General features: G+C 25.8%; 2 protein-coding genes across 2 annotated transcripts; one reads left to right on the forward strand and one right to left on the reverse strand.

The window, feature by feature from the left end:
• The first annotated feature begins 956 nt into the window (after positions 1-956).
• On the forward strand, positions 957-9319 carry LOC145837240 (kynurenine/alpha-aminoadipate aminotransferase, mitochondrial-like). The gene is made up of 7 exons (XM_082945037.1): positions 957-1106; positions 1533-1601; positions 1955-2065; positions 2475-2601; positions 2832-3043; positions 8683-8751; positions 9179-9319. The coding sequence occupies exons 1-7, from the start codon at positions 957-959 to the stop codon at positions 9317-9319; spliced, it is 879 nt and encodes a 292-aa protein (XP_082801163.1).
• A 7608-nt stretch (positions 9320-16927) lies between these two features.
• On the reverse strand, positions 16928-18068 carry LOC145829364 (3'-5' exoribonuclease 1-like). Its single transcript, XM_082937136.1, has one exon. The coding sequence runs from the start codon at positions 18034-18036 to the stop codon at positions 17044-17046; it is 993 nt and encodes a 330-aa protein (XP_082793262.1). The 5' UTR covers positions 18037-18068; the 3' UTR covers positions 16928-17043.
• Positions 18069-18395: the final 327 nt, after the last annotated feature.

Below are 18395 nucleotides of genomic sequence, written 5' to 3' on the forward strand. Positions count from 1 at the left end.
TGTTTATTGAACTGATACTACTGTTTGCTGAAAGTAGGTATAGTGTTTATTGAACTGATACTACTGTTTGCTGAAATTAGGTATAGTGTTTATTGAACTGATACAACTGTTTGCTAAAAGTAGGTATAGTGTTTATTCTAAACTAATTTTGGGTCACCATCTACGAAATGTAGAAATTTAAAAAGGAGAAGTAACGGATTAAATAAAGGTGCGTGTTAGACAACTAGGGTCACCATTTAACAATCCCGATTTACTTATGTTGTTACTTATATACGCGATTCTGGTTATTATCTGACTCAAAGCGTTATATCACTATCGGTGATGTTATTTAAATGTTCAGAAATGACTTAGCTAAGTTATTTAGCTAAGTCGACTTAATGAATTGCGAACTAAACTTAGACTATAATATAAGCTTAGCCTAATTAAATAGTTAGATTGTTGGAATACTTAAGCTAATTGTATATAAAGAAATCGAGTCTAGGAACACAAAGCTGTATTACAATGAATAGAAAATGCGATTACACATAATAACAAAATATACAAATAAACTACTTTAATTCATATAAAAGACAGTCGCCTTCGTACAAGAAGTACGAGGCGAACAAAACACTTAACAATAACGTTCACTAGCCGCTCAAAAACTAACTCATCAAAAAACTAGCGCTTTACTGAATTTAAGCGTTTTTAACTTTGAGAGAAAAGAAAGAAAAGAACAGTGCTAACTGTTACAGTACAACACTTTACAAAACCTTCGGTCTCGAAAAAATAAATATTTAGCAATAAAATAGTATCGTAAACTTTTAAGAATTGTTTAAATAGTAGTTAAAATATTTAAACAAAACTGACTATGTCAATTTTTAACTAACAATTGTAGATTTAGTATTGAAACAGAAAATTACAAAGTAAATTAAAATTAAACAAAATTCTTTAAATTATAACTAAAAACTTAGGTAAAAATGAGAAAAGCAGACTGTGAAGCGATGCAAACAGACGAGTTTGGAATTATTCCGGAAAAACTGAAGAGTCAACTGGAAAGACTTGCAAAAGAAAACCGTTTACCGAGAGTTCTTGTAACAAACCCTAATGGAAGTAATCCTACAGGAACTGTGTGTCCGATGGAACGTAAACATAAAATTTATAAAGTATGCTTTAAACTATTTGTATGTGAATAAAAAAAATCTAATTTAACTGTTTTTCAGATTGCTCAAAAATATAATTTAATGATTGTAGAAGATGATCCTTATCATTACATTCAGTATAACAAAGTATGTAAATTACACTATTTAAACTTAGTAAATTTTATATGTAGTAGAACAAAAAGTACTAATTTTTTTTAGTTAAGCAGTCATACAAACTACTACAAATAAAATATATAAAAATATTTGTTTTTGTTATCACAAAAAGCTTTATATAAAAACTTAAACAATCTTTTTGTATTCTTTAAATTTTCTTTTAAAGTTCAAAAAAATTAATAACGTTTTTTTATTTTAGGAAATTCAAATTTTACACCCACAATAAACTACAAATAACAGGGTAGAACGATGAGCTACCAATCAATAGACGTAGATGGTAGAATAGTACGAATAGACTCTGTATCTAAAGTTAGTACTGGTTAAATAAAGTGACAAATATTGTTGTAATACTTTAAAAATTGCCTGCGTGTGAAAAGTGTTAATTTCAAGTATAAAAGTTTAAAATGCAAATAATTTTAAAATATATTTGGTATGTTTAAATAACAAAAAATATACTTAATTATTATTATTTTTAACAATAGACACTTTATAAAAAATTGATAACGTTGTAGCTATTTTTAAAAAGTTTAAAAAAATTAAGTAAAGAAATGTAAGACAGACATTTAAAGTTGTGAAAACACTGAATATTAGACACAGTGTTAATTAAAGTTAGTTTAGTATGAGTTTGGTATAAAATATAATTTATAATATTTTTTCAACAGTTATTGGCACCTAGTCTAAGGGTAGGTTGGGTCACAGGACCTCATGCGATTGTTTCTCGTGTGGTTTATTTTCATATGACATGCACAATGGGTGGTTCAATTCTTTCTCAAGTTTGTTTGTATTTGTTACCTGATATTTTGTACTCTTTACTATAATTTTGAATACTCGCATATAAGGTTTCTGTACTTATACTAAATACATTATTTATGCTTTAGTTGTGTATCTTTAAGTTATGGCAGTTGCTTAAACTTTTAGTTAATTTTTAAAATAAAACTTGTTAAAAATATCTAATAAACAAACTTTTAATGACTATGTGTACTAAGAATTACTAAATCAAACAATATATGTAACAAAAACTTGAATTAAGTTCTTCAAAAGTATCAATTTTTTTGTAAACAAAAGTTATCCTTCTAGCTAAACTAAATAATAATAATATTTAATAATAATTACATAATAATGAATAAATTAATTGAAAAATGTTATTTTAATGGTGTGAAAAAAGAATTTTCAAAATAAAAGTTAGCGGTTGAAAAGATGTTTGAAAATTGGAAACTCGAAGGCTTTGAAAAAAGAATAAACTTTTTATCAGATAAATACAAAAAATTGAGAGATATAACGTTGACATCATTGGAAAAATGGTTTAAAGGTTGTCTAGATATATTTAAAGTAACTTAATTATCTGTAGAACTAATAGATAAAAATTATTAATACTAGTGGGTAATTAAGTCTTACGCCTTTTAACATAATTGCTTTAATATAATCTAAAACTACGTGAAAAGTTAACAACATTTCCTTTTACAGCTACTTATATACATTTTAGTCTACGTTAAATAAACATGGCTGCTTTAAACGAAATCAGCTTAATTCATACTTTAGACTTAGGTGAATGGTCAGTCCCATCTGCTGGAATATACTTGTGGATAAAGCTAAAAAACTGCGAAAGTTCTAACTTTCTTGCAAATGTTGAAAAAGCAAAAAATTGGAAAGTTTTTGTTGCACCTGGAATAGACTACATATGCAATCATTCGGATACAACACCTTTCTTTAGAATATGTTTTTCGAGATTAAACGAAGAAGTTATTGATGAGGTATAATAAAACAAAACTGTTTTTAAATAATCTATATTCTACTTAGCAAATTTAGTACTTGATAAATTATCTAAAAATAAATAAGTTAGTTTAATTTTATGTTTAATCAGTTAACTTTTTTTAATACCACAGATTTTGTATTATAAATAAAAACTACACTCCAAATGTAAACTATATAAATTAAAGATTAAAATTTAAAATTTGTATTTAACTAAAATAAAGGTTATTTTTGTTAATTGGTTTTCATTTTACTTTTAGGGAATTCAACGACTAACTGAGTTTGTGATGTCAGAACCAAAATGAAGTTTCTACCAGCTTCTTTGTATAAATATCGTTGTTGAGAGTATTTTCTTTCGTTATTTCATCAATTAACAAATTGAGTTTTTTAAACTACATTAAGAAAATTAAAACTATTTGTTTTACAAATAAAACCAAAAAAGTTGTTATTTTATTTTACTTTAATGTTAATTTATTTTTTTAAAGAGTTAATGCTGTTTATTGGTAAATATTTTTACTTGCATAGCATTAATTGAAGTAAACTACGCTGTTGTAATTAAAGTAAACATTTTTTTGTTTGAAATGAATCACTTTTTATATATTTATACATTTTTTCTTGAAAAATGAATAAGAAAAAATTCAACATAAATTTGTTAGACTATTATTTCATTAAAGAAAGAAGCAAGTTTTGTGAACCAGGGGCGTGTTTTGACTGGTTTCCTGTTTCCTAGGAACCCCCTGAAAAAAAAAAAAAAAAAGGATTCTTAGCATATCACTAAAAACGTTGTTTATTGACTTTGTTTTGGTTAACAAATAAACTATGAATAATGAATGTTGAATTTATAACACTGAAAAATTAAAAAGTTTCCTTTACAAAAAATGCTATTTTTTGCCCAGCTGAAATAGATTTTAAATAAAGTTTCAATCGTGACGTCATAATAAGTAAAAGTTTTAAAGTAGCATTTTCTTTCTTGGAAACTGTTTACTAAGATGCTCTTAGTTCCAACTTTAAATTGTTACATAGTGTAAATAACTTTTAATACATTATTGTTTTTGAACTAGTAAGTACAATTTTAATTAAAAAATGTCCAATATAATCAATTAAATTTTATTTTACTTATTTGGTTGTATATATAATGTTGTGTGAAGCTTTTGTACTTTAAAATTTATATTTTTTGTTTATGTGTCAACCAACTGGGTTTAAACCTTGAAAAGTTCAATTTATTCTTGTATCATTTAATGGTATTTTAATAATTTTTTATTTAAGTTGTTTTATTTTGTATATCTGTTAGCCACAAAGTTAATTCTTCATTTTTTGAAGTTTTTAACTTAGAGAGATTTCAACATCATTATTAGAATTCCTGCACCATCAGGCAAACATTTAATTATAATTTAAAGATTTTTTAATTTAGTTGTAAAAGTCTAAACATTTTTGGTAATTACCTAGGATGAAGTCGCACCAATATCAAGCTGAAATTATATTGTGTTTAATATCTTTTTGAACCATAATTTTAGATCAATCATACAAGGCTTAAAATATTGATCTTAAGCCTTGTATGATTGATCTAAAATTTAAAGATCTAAAGTTTTAAACAAGCTATACAAATACATAGTTAAAATTAAATTCATTTGTTATAAACTAAATACTTAATTGATTTTATTTTACAGTATAGTAATGTATATAAGTTATTGTATCATTTGCTTTATTCTAAAATAAAATCAATTAAATATTTAAGTTTTATTGGTTTATGATAAATAAGTTCTGATTATGTATTTATAAAAATTTTTTTTTTCACCTATAACTATGGTAAAAGAGATTACTTTAAAAAAATGACAACATTGAATTTAATACAATTTTAGCTTGATATTGGTGAGACATCAACCTAGGCAGTTACCCTTTTTTTTTAGTGAAATTTAAATTTATATAGACTAAATTACTTGAAAAAAGTTTTTATTATAAATATATTTTTTTCGGCTCTTTTAGTTTTAAATTATCTAAAATTCCGCTAAATGTTGCGTACTTAACTGGCAGTGCATACCTAAGAAATGCGTACTTAAGCGGAAAATTAAGAACAAAAAATTGTGAACCCCCTTTGAAAAAAGTCTAGACACGCCCCTGATATAAACTTTTTATGATAGACGACCACCTTATAATTTGTCCTGGACAAGACGTTAAAAGGTATCCGTGTTGTGCAACTCGATAACCGAAAGGTTCTTCGCGCTCCAGGTCCTAAGACAAAATACTTTGAGAAACTTTATTTTTGTCTTTCAATAAACTATAACATAGTAATCTTAACAAAAAATGCTGGCTATGAATTGAAATGTGTACTTTATACTTTTTTATGCAAAAGTTTACTAATATTATCGTTTATTGTTTAGTTTATTGAACAACAAAAAAAAAGACGCTCAAAATATTTGATCATAGGACGTGGTGCACGAAAAAACCTTTCGGTTATCGAGTTGAACACCACGAATACAGTTTTATGTCTTGTCCAGGACGGCATATACAAATTAAAAATATAATTTTAAAAGTATAACTTAGTTAGAAAATACTTATATATATAAATATATCTAATACAAATTTTCAAAAGTTTAGTTTAACAATTAAATAAAAGAAAATTAAAGCCTTTAATAAACTTATATATGCTTATTGATATACTTTATCTCAATTTATTTTTTTGATAACGTGTAAGATAAATTTACGCCTAATGGGTTATTTAACTTTTACAAAAAAATATTAAAGTTACAGTTTTTTGATTAGAGAGTAACATCGATGAAAGAACAGTTTAAACGAAAGTTATTACCTTAAGAAAGTAAAATTTAGAATATGGAAGTAAGGATTAGAAAAACATACAATTTAAACTATAAACAGAAAACTCATTTTATATGAAGTTTTTATAACAAGTAATTCTTAATAGTTTTATTATATATAAAACTAAACTAAATATGCAAAATTGTTCACAAACTTAAACAAATAACAAAAAGGACATATAAAAGAAACGCAATTCTCAGTCTACTAGGAGCTTGTGATTTTCAGATAGCGCATAAAAATTTATAAAGTCAAATTCTACTAGTAATATAAGTCAATACTATACCCCTGAAGAGTTTTACCAACTGTTATTGATTTTAAGCACTTGTTTATAAGCATAAATAAATAAAAAAAACTCTGTTAAGCTGAATTAAATGTTTTAAATGCCGAAACAGATTCGCTTAAACATGTATTTAATAAAATTAGAATCTCGTGTAAACACATAATAAACTTAACTTCAATCGGAAACGTGACTCGCACTTATTAAACATTTTTGAAGAAAATTTTACAAAGTTTTAAATATTGTAATGTTATTATATATAAAATAAAATTAAGATTCAGAGAAATTAACTGTTATATAAACAATTTCTTACTATTTAAAGCACAGCCAATTATAACCTAAGAAAAAAATATGCATATGTTTAAATTACCCTTAAATATTTTTCCAATATTCTAAAAGTTTTGTTTTGTACTACTAATTAAGTTAACTTATACTGATTTCTGTTTCCCTTGAGCTACGTCTCATTGGACAAGGGATCCTGTTGTGGGGGCAACAACTCAAACCTTCTTAACGCTGTGATTTAGTGCTCGGAGTGTTGCAGTAAGCCAACAAGTTTTAACAAGGTCTGCTAGCGCGTCTAAAAAGCTTGAATTTCTGCGCTGATAAGTTGGAGGAGTTTGCTTATAACCGCAACAAATTACAATCTTCTATTCAAAATTGTATTTAAATTTTAAGACACTATGACTATAGTGTTAAAACTACTAAAACTTATGTAATGAAATACACTGCTAAACAGTTTACCGACAATTCAAATGCTATTTTTTCTATTTTTTCTAACTGTACAAATAATACAGAAGCTAAACATTTAACAAAGTTATAAAAGTATAATATAACACTAAAAACATATAATTAGAAATTTATATACGAAATTTTGAAATGTTTTTCATGGTGATTAACATTTATTTTAATACTATTACTAATCTTTTTTATATAAAGAAGCTTAGAAAAATGGTATGCGTAGTCAAATCATAACACATAATAAACAATGTAAGTGATATTTATAGTTGTACTTTAAAATTAAGCTTAATTCTAATTAAACAAATTTAAACGATTTTTATTTATAAATTTTACAACTTTAAGTTTTTTTATTGTTTCTTTTAACATAAAACAAACTGAATTGAAATGGAAATATGAAAATTAAATTTTAAACTTTCTACCTTTTTATTGTCTTTCATAGTGTTTTACTTGTATAAAAAGTTTAAACCAAAAAACACTAGGAAGATAAAGAGTTAAGTTTTTAAGGTATAAATATTTTTTTTTGTGAAACCTCATAATAATACTAATATACTAACTAACCATTATTAAAAAATAAGTTGCTCTTGAACTTAAAAATATAATAAAAAAATATTTTTTTTTTACTCAGGTATGCTTAGTGTTACTCAATTATGTTTCAATAATTTTCTTTCTATGAAAAACTAGTTTTTTAATTCTAAATGGTAAACTTTACTATAATCATAAAACTAAAAATTCATTATGCAGCATGTTTTAAATCTAGTAAAGCTGTTAAAGAATTTAGTTTCGTGTATTAATAAATTTTATTCTAGTACAACTAATATAAATCAAGTTTGTCTGTTTCTTAAAGAATATACATCATAATGTATTTAAATTTAAGGCACCAAAAAAATACTAACAGTATGTTTAGCTTAGCTTTAGAATAAATATTTAAGCTAAAAGAAAATATTCTGAAAGTAGATGAAAAAAGGTTATTAGACAAAAAGAAAAGATAAAATATAAGAATTACGTTTGAAGAGTAGTTTTTACTGTTTAATATTATTTTAATATATTAATTAAACCATTTATCTAAATACAAACTTACAAAAAAAAAAACTATTTTAAAATCTTATTTAATTATACACGTAGCATTTCAAAACGTACGGTCTAAAAACTAACACAATTTTTTCTTGAAAATTCTGCAAACATTTCCAAAGTTTTTAGTGATAACACTTAGCTAACTTTAAATACACTAGCTTCTATAAAATCGTTAAGTATTGATTAGTACATACTTCTGTCATAAAAAGCCTTGTAACGTATATGTTTTAGTTCTTTGAATGTTTTATTGCGTAGTCATTAAGACTTGCACGAGGAATTATAAAAAGTATGTAGAAGTAAAATATGTTTCATTATTTGACAATTACTTTTAAAAAATAATACTATAGAATTTTTAATTTACTATGTTGGACACTTATGAAAAATTTTATTTTGCCTTGTGTCCAAATTTTGATAATTTAAAGAAATTAATGTTTTTCACTTGATATTATATTTTTCCTTAAAAAAAAAACAACAAATAAATAAATATAGTAAAACTAGTTCCCAAAAAAACTATTTTTCACAAACAAAATAAGTGCTAGTTAAAATGATTTTTGTTTTTGATTTCTTGATTGAACTGGAAATGGCTTGTTTATGGGTGTGGCTAAGGGAAAATGAGAGAATCAAATGAGAGATCAAGTGATCTACAGTCCAAAGTCCAGGAAAATGAAAGAATCAAATAAGAGATCGCGTGATTTACGGAAATTCTAGAAAAAGAATCGGAAAACTATAAATACGCCCAATCAGAGCGTGAAGCAGGTCATTTTTACCTCGAAACAAGCACGAAGCGACACTCTGCTGCTCGCAAATTTGAGCGTTAGCCGCCATCTTGGAAAAGCTAGATGACATTCGAGAAAACCTTCTTATTCAACAACGTCGACGGGGCGAACAACTCGATTTGAGTTGTTAACGTGCCATACTCATAAGCCTACGCATACTGTAGCAAAAACTTCTTTGGATCAATTTGAACACTGAATTCCACGATTGAGTCCACAGCGTTCAAGAGAACAAACTTAAACATTCATCTTATCGAGTAAGCCCACACAGACTGTGGCGTCAACCTTAGCTACACTTCTACGAACAAGTTGTTTTCGTACTTTTGTTAATTTCTGTCGTAATATTTATACATATTTATATTATCGTATCTACTTACTATTGTACTTGTATTGTAATATTTATACATATTTATATCATCGTGCCTATTTAATATTGTATATTATCGCCACGCTCCGATTACGGAAAGGTACCGAAAGAAGACCAAGCAAACGTTCATCAAGATTCTGTACACGAGACGGACCAACATCGAGTGCCAGAAACTGAGCGACCGGAGACCAGTGACACGTCAAAGAGGGAATCCAGAGCACGTTTCCCTTCTAATTATTAACTTTAAGTGTTTAGACTTATTGAGAGCTGTCATTGCGTGTATTTGTACATAATAAAATAACACTACTTAGTTTTATTATATTTAGTTATAAAGATTATATAGTTATGTCCTTAAAACTCCTAAAAAAGGCATTAGTCTTAAAAGTGCCACACACACGTTCGCGCACCGAAATGAGTTGTTCCGAGACTACTGCTAACCTGGAATCTGATGAGATTGTCGAGCCTGAGACCGAGGCAATTTCGAAGGAAATCAGTGAGGCTCCTAGTCCGGGTAACAATAACTATGCTTAGTAAACATTTATTACAAAAGTTTGAGCTAGTAACCCTACATTATTTTTCATTAAATATTATACAAACTTGTTAATAATTAACCACAACAAAACTACAGTAGTAAAACTTCAAAGTGTTTACATTTTTTTTATTCTGTACAAAGTATTTTTCTGTTCGTGACATGGACTACAAAAGTTAATTTAATAAATGTATAAATAAAATATTTTTTTTATTTGAAATATATTTTCTGTTACTGAAAGTCTGTAAAAGAACTTTTTTATACGAGAAAAACAAAATTGCGTACTAAAGTGGAAAATAACTGTTTAATTATTTATTAAATTTTTTTTATGTAAAAAGCAGATTCTAAAAACTAAACAAAAGTTTTTTTTAAATTATAAAATTATAGTAAAGCTTATGTTGCACTATTTGTTAAACATTTACAGTTTTTAGAATGCTTTTTTTATGCTTTCAAGTGGGCGTTCTACATATCGATTTGCGTGCTTAATCTACGAAAAATACTATTACTAATTTTTTTGTAAAAATAAGCTTATAAAAATGATAGTCAAATCATAACACTTAATAAACAACGTAAGTGATATTTATAATTGTTCTTTAAAATTAAGTTTTTTTCTAGGTAAACTAATTTAAACTAATTTTATGTATAAGTTTTACAACTTTAAGTTTTCTTTTGCTTCTTTTGACATAAAACAAACTGAACTGAAATGGAAAATATGAAAATTTAATTTCAAACCTTCGATCTTTAAAGTTTGAGGCACACAACAGGGGCGTTGCGTGGGATGGAGAATTGGAACAGCTGCTACACTTACATATTATTATATTATTTTAAAACTGTTTAAAAACATTTTTTTAAATAAGCTTTAGCTTACAAATGGTTTGTTGTAATTGCAGAATACTTATCTTACTCAAATAGTTTTAGAAATATTAAATTAAGATTTTTTAACAATACTTGTAAACTTTCCGCATCTCCTAACAATAGACCACACGTCGCTACTAGTCACGTTAATTGTTGGCAAATGGCTGCGACCTAACTTAATAGCTTAACAGTACTTTTTTTTTGTAAGTAAACCGCTAATAAGATACTTTTTCATCTAATAACAAGGAATCAAATTAAAACAGCTTAGTGTGTATGATTTGCTACGCATGAAAACACGTAAATTATATTTAGGTCTTAAAAGCTCTATTTAGACATCTAATTAAAAAAATTACCGAAAAAAAAGTTTAAACTATAAGTAATATTAAGTTATGTGACTAGCTTAAAATAGAGCATATTTTTACACAGGTTTGTAACAGCTATTGATGGAAATGAACGTCTGAAAAGTGCTCATTTTCTTACAAGGCTAGTATTTGAAAAAAATAGAATAAATACTACTGCTATAAGAGACATTTAACAATATTTTAAACTAGATTTCAAGGGAAGAAATAAAACATTTAAGTTTAGTTATCAAAAAAACTAATATCAGTGATTGATTTTATTCATAAGTCACAAGGCTTATATTTGTTTTTAGAACTTTAAATTCAAGCTTAGTTCCTGGAGCAATTTCATTTTGTGCTGGAATGCCTGCTCAAGATACTTACCAATTCAAAAATATTTCGTTTGAGTGTCACGACGGTACAAAATGTAGCATTGGTGAGGAAGAGTGCCTGAAATTGTCACTATACCAAGCAGTGGAAGGGTTTGATAAAAAACAATATATGCACTAGTTTTTTTTTATATTTTAATTTCAAAAGAATTTTCTGAAAGTTATTAATTATAATTTATAATTGTTTTGAGTATTAGAAACTCTGTCTCTTTACAGAGACTACTAAGTTTTAATAATAACTTATAAAGTACTCTAACATTTAAACACTTGTAAAATAGTAAATAAAAAAATCGATAAGTTTTTGTTATGGCTAAAAATTAAGTTGAAAAATATGTTTATTACAAAATCAAGCAGCTACTCAGTCTCACCGTTTAACAGGTTATCAATCTGTGATTCTTATTGAAGTAGATTTCTATATTGTTGAACTGAAATCTTTTTTCAGATAGAATTTTTAAATTAAAAACAGTCATAATTTTTTTAAGACACCCACCCCTGGTTGAATGGGTTCGAAAAATTCACAAATCTTATCACAACCCTCATCATTTTGAAGATGACCAAAGTGATCAAAAATTGGAAAGTTTTTGTTGCACCTGGAATAGACTACATATGCAATCATTCGGGTACAACACCTTTCTTCAGAATATGTTTTTCGAGAGTAAAAGAAAAGCAGATTGACGAGGTAAAAAATAAACAGATCTTATCTTATTCAGCAATCTAAGTACTTTTAAAACTACTTAAAAACATAATTTTTTTTTTTAGTTTAATGTTTTAATTATTTTTTATCAAACTCATATATGTTGTTGTAAAAAGACTAGCCTTTAAATTTAAGAATATTTTTACAACTAGAAGTTAAATTTAAAATCTTTATTTCACTTAAATATACTTGTTATCATTTAAAGACTTAATTTTTTTTAGGGAATTTAACGTTTAACTGAGTTTGTGAGCTCTAAAGAAAATTATGAAATTATTGTAAGCTTTTATTAAAATAGTGTAAAGGACGTAACATGTATCATTTAAGTGTTTTAGAGTCTATATTTATTAAAACTAATAAGCCAAGTTTATGCAAACACAAATTTGTTTATAACTCTAATTTGTTTAAATTATTGTAAATTCGCTACTAAGTTTTGTTTTTGTTTTTTAATTTTATTTTAAGAAAGTTTAAATAAGTCGGTTTCCTCTTATTAAAATTGCTATTAATACTTTCAATTTCTAGTACTTAAGCTTTATACTTTAAATTCTGTTAAACAACTTTATATTAGCATCGCCTAGTTCTAGTACATGTAGTTTTATATTACCTATTATGACGCATAATCTTACAATTTTATTAATTTTACAAAAATCTATTTAGTTATCTAGATTGAAAAAAATTTTTAGTTCACAAAAAGTAAAATATACTGCAAAATGAATTGTTGTCTCAAATTTACATATAAAACAGTTATATTATTTACTAACAAATAAATTCGTTTTTTTAGTACCATTTAGGATAAGCTATGAATTTATACAAACTCCTATTATAAAGTTTCTCATGATTTTCAATTGTTTTGTAGAATTATTTATTATTTACTATTAAACTACTTTTTTGTTTTAACTACTTTCAAAAACTTTAAGATCAAATTTAAAACTAATTGTAAACGACACCTATTATAAGACATCTTTAATATGTAGTTTTGACTAGAATGACATAAATTTAACACCAAAACCAGCAAAGAAAAAATTAATTAAAAAATATCATGGTGCAATAATTAGAGATAAAGACAACTATTAAAAAAAACCATAACTTTTTTCAAAGAAAGTTAAAAATTAAAATTATTTATAATTTATCATATAACTGTAAAATAGAACCGCAGAGCTCAAACAAGATATTTATCTTTAACTCTGCAGTGTCTTAAAAAAAATAAACATCGTAGTTTTTCGATGTTCAAGTTAGAAATTAAGAAGGTAGATAAAATTAATTATTAAATGAAGCTCAAAATCATCAAAACAAATACTTTAGTTTTTAAATGGTGAAAAGCACTATTACAGAATAATTCGCACAGTTCGTATTAGTTTGTAGGGATACCAGTTATTCTAAATTGTTATTTATCAGTATAAAAACTTACTTTGGTTAAGTTAGATGGCGTATCAAACGATTAAAACTAAGGATTAAAGAACAAAAAAAAAAAAAACAAATAAATATAACAATTAGTTACTAGTAAAACTTTTAAAGCTCATTTTACAAAACTAATCGTGCAAAACTGATTACAGCTTTTTTCCGGTGCATAACTTACTAAAAATATATAACAGAATGCATTTCATTTTGTTTAAATTTATTTAAGTACTTTCAAATAGGACTCGTCAGAAATTGTTTCCTACTGGATTGCAATGAATACAAATTGAAATAAAATTATACTGCAGTTTAAAGTTTTAAGATATAAAATGACGTAATTAGTATTAGTAATTTTAAAGTAATTAGTTTCTTGTTAAACTTTATTTTTAAGCATAGTTTTAATTTAAAATTTTTTATCGCTTCTTTATTTAGATTGTTTTAATTCTACCGAGTTTTATTAGTATACCAAATTTGTTTAGCATTAGAACTTATTTAATTTAAACATTTGATTATTACGTCATTTTATATCTTAAAACTTTAAACTGCAGTATAATTTTATTTCAATTTGTATTCATTGCAATCCAGTAGGAAAAAATTTCTGACGAGTCCTATTTGAAAGTACTTAAATAAATTTAAACAAAATGAAAAACTGATTACAAACTACAACAAGTAATAAAAAAGGTTTCAAAAAACGCAACTTTCAAAAAGTCTAAGTATACTAAGTTAGCTTATGATAGTGCGTCAAAAACTGTATACCTGATTTTTGATAACAGTAGTCAATACTACATCCCTGTAGACTTTTGCCACTTGTTATCGATTTTAAGTACCTGTTTATATGCTTATATAAAACAAACAGTTTCACTTCATTGTAGCAAAAGTCTAACATATCAATACTTATACGCTAAAAAGAAGCTATTTAACTAAAATAAGATTCAAACGTAAACTTTATTTGATAAAATAATCTCAACTTCAGTTAACATACTTTGTAATGTGACTTACTAATCTTTTCTTTATTATTTATTAAATACATAGAGAGTCCACCTTGCTTTTTAAAAATTATTCATTTTCTAGGGTTTCATTTCAGCTATCAGACAAAGTAAACCGCTTTTCAGTTTGAACAATGATTTAAAAATCAGTATTTAACGAAGTAAACTTTATAACTTATTAAAAAATTCTTTGATTTTTAGTCTAAATATTCTATTTATCAATATGTTTTTTTTTTTTTTCATTTTTAATGTACAACTTTGGTTTATTTTTGACTTTTTGTTGTATGTCTTTCTGTATAAGTGGCCTAGGTTTTGATGCCTGGGTCCTTCGTATGACAATAAACTTACAATAATAATAATCCGATCCTAGAAGTCATTTTAACTATTTAAAAATGTTTACCAAAAATTCGATGTTTATAGCTCAAAAAGTAAAAATAAATAGACTTAAGTGTATTTTTTAATTTTAAAGAAAATAGACAATTAAAAATTCGCGATCTATAAATTTGTATCAGAAAATTTTTTAAGTAAATATGACTGAATCCTAAAAATTGTTATTTTTAATGTTCTAAAAACTTACTTACAACTTATTTTACGCTTTCATAGAAACACTTATATTAGTTTTTGTAAAATGAACAATCTTAAACTAATGCTATTCAACAAAAGATGAAGTAGTGTCAAATAAAAATACTGAAAAAAAAGCTATATCTTACGATTTAAAGAATTTCAACTTATGAATATAAAAAAAAAAAAATTTTTTAGTATTCAAAGCTTTGCGTTATAAAAGCCAGCCTGAGTGATCTAAAAATAACTTGAGTCGGCATGAATTTATGAGAAAATTTAAAAAAATCTAAAAAATAAAAAGAACGATTAATCAAGAATTAGAAACACAATTTAATAAACACATGTATAATTAAAGATATTTAGTCATAAAAACTATCTTGAGTTTTGCAAAAAAAAATCCGGAGTTTTTTATAAAAGATAAGACTAGAGTATAGCAACAGGGCCTGTGTTTATAACATACCCAATTATAACCTAATAAAAAATACATGCAAATATTTTGATTACCTACAAATATTTTTTTTATCTAAAAATTACTTTTCTACTTTAAACTGAATAAACTTATACTTTTATCAAATGATCAAATAAACAAAATAAATCAAGATAAAAATCCATCAACATATGTAAGTTTGTATCATTTGTCTAAAAATAGCATTTAAACTGAAAAAATTCACAAAATACTAAGTTCCTTTGTTGCTGTTAGATCTTAGGCTTACTATAACTTATTAAATTTATACAGTAGACTTTTTTAGACTTTATTTTAAAGTTTAATTTTATTTGAGTTGAAAAAAAAACAATATCATTAAAAAGATATACTTCATATTTGTAATATATAACCTTAAAAAAATAGATATTCATGTTTAATTCAAGCTAATATAACTGTTCTTAAAACCAACTATGAAGTAAAATATTATTTATTAAATTTACTTTAAACTGCTGAAAGTAATTTAATGCAACATAAATATAGCAGTATACATAATATATAATATATAATACGGGTTGGGAAGCGCTTCCTAGAGATTGTGGACAAGAACTTTACTGAAAACCATCCATATTGTAAAGTTTTTAACAGGAAGACACTAAAAGTGTCCTACTCCTGCATGCCAAACATGAAACAACTTATAATGGCACACAATCGAAAGATGTTAGACACGCAGTACAAAGAGAGGCGAATGTGTGACTGCAAAAAACAAGAATGCCCGGTGAATGGAAGTTGCCTGATGGAAAATGTTATATATAAAGCGACAGTCATAACTGATAACCAGACCAAGTTTTATGTAGGCTCGACTGGACTATCGTTCAAGAATCGCTACACAAAGCACAAGTACAGCTTCAAACACGAAAAACATAAAAATACGACAACTTTATCGCAGTACATTTGGAAACTAAAAAATGACGAAGTTAATTTTAAAATTCAGTGGGAAATATTAACAAGAACGAAAAATAAATACAGTTTAAAAAACGGATGTAAATTGTGCAATGCGGAAAAAATCGAAATTTTAAAAGTTAAAAAATCTGAATCTTTAAACAAAAGAAACGAATTACAAACTGGATGCATACATTATAGAAAGCAATTTATCTAAAAACTCTGTTAATAATTTTGTCTAAAATCAACTATCTATTATTACGTAATACCTAATTTTGTATAATTTTATTGCTGTACTTACAAGTTTGCTTTTCATTGAATAAAACTTGGCTGAGGACGCGTATTAAACGCAGAAACAGCTGTACCAAGCAAAAGTTTATTTTGTGTATGTTATTTCTATAATATATAATATGTGTATATTTTAATAATTTTTGCATACTCATATATCAGATTATACTGTAGTAAACTAAAGATGTGTAAATAAAAACCGTATTACAGTATTTCAATGCATTTATTTACTACAATTAGTTAGAGGTATAAAATACTTCAAAAACAACTTAACGAATCAAATACAACTATTTCTAATACATACAAAATTATTTAAAAAAGTGTGTACAAAACATTTTTCCAACTTTTAAATTTTAAACTTATGAGGTTTTTTAAACATATAAAAACATACAACTTCAAAAACAAATTTCATACTTCCTAAGATGCATAAATAAGGAAATTAATTATACTAGTATGGTTTTCAATAACAAGTAATTAACTTTCAACATTTAAATCTTTACAAACATAATTCAATAAATAAAATTGACTTAAATTGTTTATACAGACGACTTGTATACTCAAATAAAAGTATTAAGCAGACACTTTTTTTGATGCAATTTGTTTAGATAAACTTAAAGACAAGGAATTCACTTTAGATAAAACACTGTTTTTATTGAAAATTGGAACATAGTTTTTGATATCTTTGTTTAAAAGAAGCAAGTTTTTGCAAGTCAAGTTTTTCACAACGCCATTTTGTAAACATTCATTTGGTTTCAGACACACACCGTCTCTCACTAAGCTTCTGCTAACATTTGCGATATTTTTTGCATCATCAAAGCCACAGTGAAGTTCTCCTTCAAAATTCAATCCAAGTGCCTTTACCATATGAGGCAAAGTACGGTTTGTAGACTTGTAACAGTTGGCAAAGTACTTCTTCAAGTTGATCCATTTAAACGCCCACTTGGGATAGCTAACTTTGCAGAGAACACAGTTTACATTAAGGAACACACTAAAATCTTTTGAACCATCTGTAATAAACCCAACATTTTCACTACTTAATAAATCATGTTTTTCTAACCAATTTTCAAACAGTTTTAAAACATCCGTGAATAATGGAGCGGTATCAACATCTTCTTGTTTGATACCGGTTAACTTTTTACAAAAACTAGTGAGACATGGGTTAAGTAGAGGTTTACAATAACTTCTAAATGTATCAACTACTGCATCTTTTACTGAATCAAACAAAACAGCAGGAAATTCAATTACTTCTGGCACGAAATCTTCTGAAGGTTTTTCTTCACAGGTGGCTTCAAAGTCAATGACTACATAATATTTGCAGGGAACACCAATGCAATCATCAAAGGAGCATTCTTTTAAAATTTCCTTTTTGTAAAACCGTTTTAGCCTGTCTTTTAGCACGAATTCCATCCCAGCATCACTGAGATTATTTTCTTTTGCATGAGTTATAAGAGCATTATAAGACATTTTGTTAATTAAACCATTGACTCTTGATATAATACTCAGTATTGATTCGCCTTCTAAAGAATCACTTATAGATAAGGCACTAAGTTTTAAATTTTCCATTGTTTATCTATATATTTAAAAGACTCAGGTAATAAAATATTCCTACCAAAAAATTTGTTAAAAGTAACGTAATATAATCACAGAATGATTCAAAAATTTTATTAAAGAAACTTTTTTTAAGTAGCTTAGGCAGCTGGATTTAAAATAAATTTTAAAATCTAGCTAAACTTTGTTAACTTTAAATTTTAAAACTGTATACTATCTTTCAAATTCAATTTACAATTATCTTAAGATATTAGTTACAAGGATCAAAAACATTTGATCACTTTTAAATTTTTCTTAAAGTAGATACTTTTCAGAAACAAAATAAATTTTATTTTATTACAAAGTATCCCCAAATCTTTACAATCAGTCAAAAT

Source organism: Thalia democratica, chromosome 1 (assembly GCF_965202585.1).
Source record: "Thalia democratica chromosome 1, ktThaDemo2.hap1.1, whole genome shotgun sequence".
Lineage (NCBI taxonomy): Eukaryota > Metazoa > Chordata > Thaliacea > Salpida > Salpidae > Thalia > Thalia democratica.